Here is a 7,306-nt window from a genome sequence, read left to right on the forward strand (position 1 = left end):
ACATGTAAAAAAGAAATAATTTATCGAAGGTTTATTAAGTACGAAAATATGAATATTACGCAATCGTTCCAGATAAAATATACCAAAAAAATGTGATATATTGAAAATAGTTTTAATCATTTGTTATAAGTTATAGGTGTGTGATTCAAATAAATCACAAATAATAGTATCCACACTTATAACTTATAACAAATGATTAAAACTATTTTTAGCACAATATATCACATCATGTTTCTAAAGAAATTCCTGAAATAGTTTCGTGTACTTTAAACTAGCATAAATTTGATCTTAATTTAAAAGTTGTCAAGAATTATATTACATCACACTTATCAATTATTTCATAAATAATCTATTATTATACACTTTATTGATATAATGTATATACAATAGCTGAACATAATTCCACCTTTAAATATGTGCAGCCTAAATTACCAACGACAATAATCAAATTATTGAAATTCTATAGAAGACTCACGCTGCGGCTGCATTTTTCTGCTGTATCCTCTTCTGTCTTTCAAGAAGACGACGTTCTCTTTCATATTCCTTCAATCTTAGAGTGTAACTATAATAAAAAATAATATTTATCAATAATCCCTTTCATATATAAAATGATACAGCTATTTAAAACAATAACTTACTCTTCGACATGACAGGCATTGTATTCGTGCACTTTATGCGCACATTTTATCATAAAGGGATAATGAAGTCTCTTGCACTCATGTAATTCTAGATATTTATGAGCACAATAGTCACGGCGATCACGTGGGATTTTTGCAGCCATCATATCCTCTTCTGATACCTTTATTTCTGTAAATTCAACACTATCGTAGTTAGTTACTAAACAAAGTTTGGATACAACAGATATTCTCAAAAATCTGAATAAACTCACATAATGTTTAAGTTATAAACATTATTATTCTATCAGTAAGTAATTCTTAAAATAAACATCTGCTAATATTCAAAATCTAACATGTTTCAATTTTCCAAATTTTGCTTAACAGCAGAACAAAATAAAACATTATCTTATATTTTAAATCAATCATGGTAAAGCAATTACTAATTAAATTAACTGAATGTAATTACAACTAATAAAACAAATAAAAAGCAATGACATTAAAACATTTAGCTCGATTCCATATATAGATCACTGAAGAATAGCAAGTAGAGACACGCTTAAATCACTGATTTATAGTAAAATTATCATTTATATTTTCATATTTTTTATATATTTAATTATAGCAACAAATGCGAAAGAAATTAGAATATTATATGTATTTAAATATTTTATAGAATTGTAACGTCATAATTATGTCACCTCGGTTTACGATAGAAAAATTCAAGATTATTCGATGGCAATGTGAAAGAGCTTAATTTCAAGAGAATTCTATATGAATTTTAAATTAACACATTTGAGCAATAATAACAAGATAAATCAAATATAGCCAAAAAACATATGAAAAGAGGTTAGATTAAGTTGAATACTTGCCTCTGAGTTTTCGACCCTCGGGAAATCCTATCGTCGGATCAAATGTAGGCTTCCCATTAGGTACAGGCATTATATCCGGATTTGTTATGTAGGTAGCAATTTGATTACCCATCTTTCATTAAATAAAACCCAAGTAATCGTAAGAGTACACCAAAGTACCCCGTCGTATTATCACACTGATGTCGCACTGACATCTACTGTCGATTACAACTTATGTAACGTGATATAACACTCACAATCAGTAAAACCGAATTATATCGACTTAAATATGTACAATTATTTGTAATAAATTGTTATTAATAAATCAAAAATTTTAGATGTATAATTCAACAAATTCAAACTTGATTTCTCGTTATAAAAATATTTAAACTTCAATAATCTTTTAATTATATTAATTATATAATTATATATTTGTTTAATTGTCTCAAAGTATACATCTATATGTTTTGATTCATTCAATTAATCAAATATCCTATATAGAATACAAGGAGAAATTTAATGATAAGACAAACTTCTTGCAAAAACTATTTATTCGAATTTCGCTGAAATAAACATATTGGTATATTAAAATTGCGTTCATATGTAATAATGAGGAATAGTTTTAAGAATCGCTTCAAGGCTATTGTCTTAATATCTGCTATTTTTATTTGTACAAAAAAAGAATATCTGCATTGTTTGAGGAACAGAATCTGTGTAGTATACAGTTTCTTATCAGCATACATGTATCGTGTTGTACTTCGTCTAACAATATACTTACAATGGGAAGTTTGTTTCAGATAAAGTTATAAATGCAGAAAATAAATTGATTCAATCATCATCTTCCTCCATTGGTTCCATACTTCCACTTCCTAAAATATAGTGCAAAAAATTACATAAAATCGACATTTATCATGCGTATGCTGTGAAAAGCAGCATGTAAAAGCTTACGCACCATTTTGCAATCGTTCTTCACTCGGTATATGACCAGCTTGTAACAGCTTAGTAAGTCTCTGTACTTCTTCCAAGGTAGATGCATTTGTGATAGCTTCGCGAATTTTATTACGCTCTTCAGGAGTAACGTAAGGCCTGTCAGCTGCACCCGCCTGTGCCTTCACCTTCTTCGCTATTTCGCGTGCCATCTCTTTGCCACGCTTGCTTCTAAAGTATTCTATTGCTGCTTCTCGTTCTTTTTGTTTGATCTTTCGAAAATCGAGCAGTTTGAGTTGTGGAAATCTATATACGACGTACTGTCTGTACTGTTGTTTAGCCGATACTGGATTTTGAAGCAGACACAAGTTTTTAAGATGTTTTAGTGGTATGAGAGGCTCTAAATCACCCAATTCTTGTATCATGTTGCCAGTCAACATCAGAGTTTCTAAATTCGGTATGCATTGCTCTAAACCTTCAGCAATTCTGACAATACGATTATTATTGAAAAACAAGGTCTTGATTCTTTTCAAAAGTGGAAATCCATCCAGCTTGCGTATATCATTATCAGAAAAATCTATTGTATCAAATTGATCCTATGTAAAGAGATACAAAAGGTAACAAAGAGGTAACAAAGGTACAAGAGGTAACAAAAAATATATAACCATATAATTATATTTTGTAGCTTCCTATTTCATCACGAAATAATCAAAATTACAAAAACTAATCTGCTTCTGCTCATATTTATAAGTATTTACTTCTATGCATATATTGCAAAAAAGATATCTTATAAATGTAAAAAATACATATATACATAATTGTATATAAAACTCATATAACTTATAATATAAATATTCCATTTTGTTCGCTCAATATCAATACAAAATAAAAATCATTTGAGGCAAATTATTGCGAAATATATATCATTATTCTCTCGAATACGACTCAGTTTCCAACATAAAGACCACGCAGGCACAATATCAACATTGGTTTTAACAAGGTTATTCTTACAAAAAAAGCTGTGTACTTACCAAGGTCGCTCCCAGATTCTCAATAGTGGGTATTTTATATCCTGCAACATACAAGCAAAGCAAGAACAATAAAATAAATGAAAAATAAATGTGTAAAATGGTAACAGAAAATATTAACGTGATTTCTTCCAAACCTCTGAGATCTAATTCGCGATCCCGTACAGGATTAATGTATTGCATCGATTGCTCTATCAATTCCGGCGTCAATTTCACCATTGTGAGTGTATTATTGATAGAGTTTTTACTTTATATGTAATTTCAGTAGTTTTGAATGATACGATCAAACACAATACACTTATACCAATGCGTTCGCGTGACTGTTGACGACTTTTGAGTGACTCGAATAACGAGGTTAGAACGAAAAGTGACTAGCGGCGCCAATAATTGAAGTAACGAAACTACACAAAGGATCAAAATATATCGACGTTAGGTACAACAACTTAACTTTTCCTATCTTATCCATTGAGAAAAAAATTAATGTAGATTATAATAGTGTATGTATAGAAAATGTAGTTATTTATTGTTATGTATAAAAATGTACAAAATAAAAATATATGTATTTTATTTAAAAAATATTTTTTTTCTTTTTAAGTTTTGACAACTTGTACATATTATACAATTGTATTTAATGCGATAAAAGTTTGTATCTTTATATTGATTTTATAAAAATATATTTTATACTTAACAATATTCTCCTTATTAGAACAAATATTAATACTACATATTATTAGTATGAGTATCTTTTAATATTGTTCAATAAAAATATATAACACTTATAAAGTAATATAATAATATGTTGCAATAATATTGTACTGCAATTTTTATATCCAAATTTAATTCGCCAATGATTTTTTTATAATTATAAATTATATTTGTAAATAATATCAAATAATAACTGTTTTGTTAACATATCTCTAAGTAACGTTTTACCATGTACGTGAAATCAGATCACATTCTATCAAATCTTAAATAAAAATAACAACAAAATACAGCAATCATCTGGTTGGTAATAAATCGCAAATTAATCGCATACTTCTAGACTAATTTCTAAACGTAAACATTTATATTTACAGCGCAGTAATGCGTGCAATTTGTAATTCATAATATTTAAGAACCGTATTCCGCTATAAAAAACATTCTAATAATTAATGATTTTTTTTCTTTTGGAATAAAAAACATAAAAATGTCTACGCTCTATTTATGTAATATGTTTTTTACTCTGTGGCAGTGTGTTCAGAAATTAATAACATCTGATCGCAACCGTGAATATTAAAGAGAGAATTAAAAAAAAAGAGGATTAAAGAAACTAACTAAATTAATTTCGCAAATTATACAACTTCAGATTTATGATCTGTCACTGTGATCCGCAAATAACATGTAGAATCACACCGTCATGTTTACCAGTTTTCTTAATTAAAAACGGGAAAATTTATAGAAATATTTAACAAAGATTACGAAACTGCTAAGTATATCTGCGGAATGCGATCAATGACAGCTAATATCCGGTTTTACTTAGATCTCAAGCTAGCGTATATAATGAAAACGGTAGTTCATGCAGTAAATGCAGTAAATACTTTAACGTTTATTAAATAGGCATTTTTATAACAACGCCAACAAAGTAATATGATTAATAGCTAATAATTGTCAGTAAATATTTAAGAAGTATTATATTTTATACAATCGCAAGAGTATTTGAAGAGCCTTCTTACTAAACATGCACTAATATTGTAATTAATTGCCAAATTAATGTATTTAATTAAATAAAATAACTAATTAATTTAAATTAAAATTTTTTAAATAAAATTATTAATAATAAAAATTTAATACTAATAAAGTTAAAATTGATAAAAATTGGAATGCAATGTAATGTATATTAAAATGCAACGTAAGTTGAATTTTTAAAAAATAAGTTCAGCTATGAGCTCATTTATCACAAACTAGTTTTAGAAATATTGCAATTCCAATTCGGGAGCTTTAGCTATCCAAAGAAACATGTTATTGAGCAAGCAATAAGATCACTCTCATGTTTCCCTGAAGTTCAGGCATCGTCAAGAGATTTTATTTTACATCCCGTACATTTTTACAATTAGCACAATATTACCAGATAGTCTCTTTAGAAACGTAAATACTGTGATATTATGTAACGATATATTGTCAAGATCAAAGATCGGAACTTGAAACACTCTATGTTATTCTACTAATTGTTCATTAAATGTTATAATGTGTTGTTCAAATGTTTATAAATCGTCGTAAATACATATTTGTTATATAATATCATTATATTTGATTATTATTGTTGTGCGTACTAATTTCAATCATTGTTAATAATTTTAATAGACAAAAAAATGTTTTTATATCTATTAATAATTTTTAACAGTTTTACAATATACATATATTGCAATAATAATTGCAATAATATTTTATGCAAAATGTAAAATTATTGCCATTATCTTCTCGTAAACTTTAATAAATAGTATAATTTAATTAAATAAATAAATATAATAGATTAAATAATAATTAAATTTTTATTATATAAAAATAATCTTAAAATACAAAGTAATGTTTTATTATAATTCTCACGCGCACGTCAAGAGTTATTTTAACATATATTAATAATTTCCCCTTTTCAACACAACAAAAATGTGCTTGGTCATTATATATTTTATTTTTTTATATTTAATGCAAATGAAGTATGTAAAAGTATAAGAAGTTAAATCATATTTATTTCTTGGCACAAATAATCCCTGCTAAGCACAAATGTCATAGATATAATTTTTATGGAAATTAAACAACAGCATGATTTTATGGATTATAACGATCTTAAATACATATGATCCGATTCCGAGAACATGGAAAAAATATCATTAAATACGATCATTTTGTTTGATTAATAACATGATTACCTACTTAAATACGCGATAAATATGCAATTATTTAAATAGTGCAAAATGCGCAACAAATAATAATAATTAAGGATTTTTTCTAATGTATGTAAATTTAATATACCGTAAAATGATTAAGATTTGCTTCGCACAACTCAGGAATACAAGACAAAAAGTACAATTATATCATTATAAACATTTAGATAAATTTTTGTAAATTTCTTGATGTAACCACATAGTAGCATTACTATAACTTTGCATAATTAGAAATATAATAAGCTCAATGTTAATCAATGGTAATTAATAATAGTTTTATAAGAGTTAGAAAAATTTTATAAAGTTAAAAAAAATTCTTAATGCTAGTAAAATAATTGCATATACGTGACATATTGTGCATTGCACAATCAAGTCGTTAATTAAAAAAAGTAATAAAGGTAGTAATAAAGGTATATCAGATTTTCGGATTCACGCATAAGCCAGACAAGTTATTTAAAGCTAGCTAAATTAAAGCCTTTCATTTCACAGTCATGAGATCTTTGTCTCATAGTCAATCTGAAATTTTCTCTTAATGGAGTAGTTTTGTAAAAAGCTTATAGCTGCTAGCTCATGGATTATAATGGATTTTAAATACGATCTTAGTCCAATTCCGAGAAAATAAAAAATGATAAGAATTTTTTCTAATACATTTGTATACTGTGTTCCATATACTTAATTAGACTAGATTATAGCAAGGATTAAAGTGTAAATTTTTTATTACTATCATTATTGGCATAAATTTTATTCTGTCGTAAAAAAAAAATATTATAACACAAATTAATTTTTGATATTCATAAAACATTTTAAAAAGTGCGTTATAGTATGTAAATATCGGTAGAAAATTTATGCGTAATTATATGTCACACATATCACTGTTTGAATTAAATAAAACAAAATGACGCACCTTGGACTATTCAAGTAAAATAGTTTACCGTAAAATCTTTTAAGAACTTTGTGCCTAAAAA

The 7,306-nt window shown here is 26.6% G+C and overlaps 2 protein-coding genes across 2 annotated transcripts; both read right to left on the reverse strand.

Moving 5' to 3' along the window:
• Positions 1-333: 333 nt before the first annotated feature.
• ND-B18 (NADH dehydrogenase (ubiquinone) B18 subunit) lies at positions 334-1,632 on the reverse strand. Its single transcript, XM_067357019.1, has 3 exons — positions 1,487-1,632; positions 639-807; positions 334-562 (listed from the first exon to the last, which is right to left on the reverse strand). Exons 1-3 carry the CDS (start codon positions 1,596-1,598, stop codon positions 472-474), a joined length of 372 nt encoding a protein of 123 aa, XP_067213120.1. The 5' UTR covers positions 1,599-1,632; the 3' UTR covers positions 334-471.
• Positions 1,487-3,782, reverse strand: U2A (small nuclear ribonucleoprotein polypeptide A'-like U2A). Its single transcript, XM_012366234.2, has 4 exons — positions 3,558-3,782; positions 3,424-3,464; positions 2,418-2,988; positions 1,487-2,334 (listed from the first exon to the last, which is right to left on the reverse strand). The coding sequence occupies exons 1-4, from the start codon at positions 3,637-3,639 to the stop codon at positions 2,294-2,296; spliced, it is 735 nt and encodes a 244-aa protein (XP_012221657.1). The 5' UTR covers positions 3,640-3,782; the 3' UTR covers positions 1,487-2,293.
• Positions 3,783-7,306: the final 3,524 nt, after the last annotated feature.

This window comes from Linepithema humile, chromosome 6 (genome assembly GCF_040581485.1).
Source record: "Linepithema humile isolate Giens D197 chromosome 6, Lhum_UNIL_v1.0, whole genome shotgun sequence".
Taxonomy (NCBI): Eukaryota; Metazoa; Arthropoda; class Insecta; order Hymenoptera; family Formicidae; genus Linepithema; species Linepithema humile.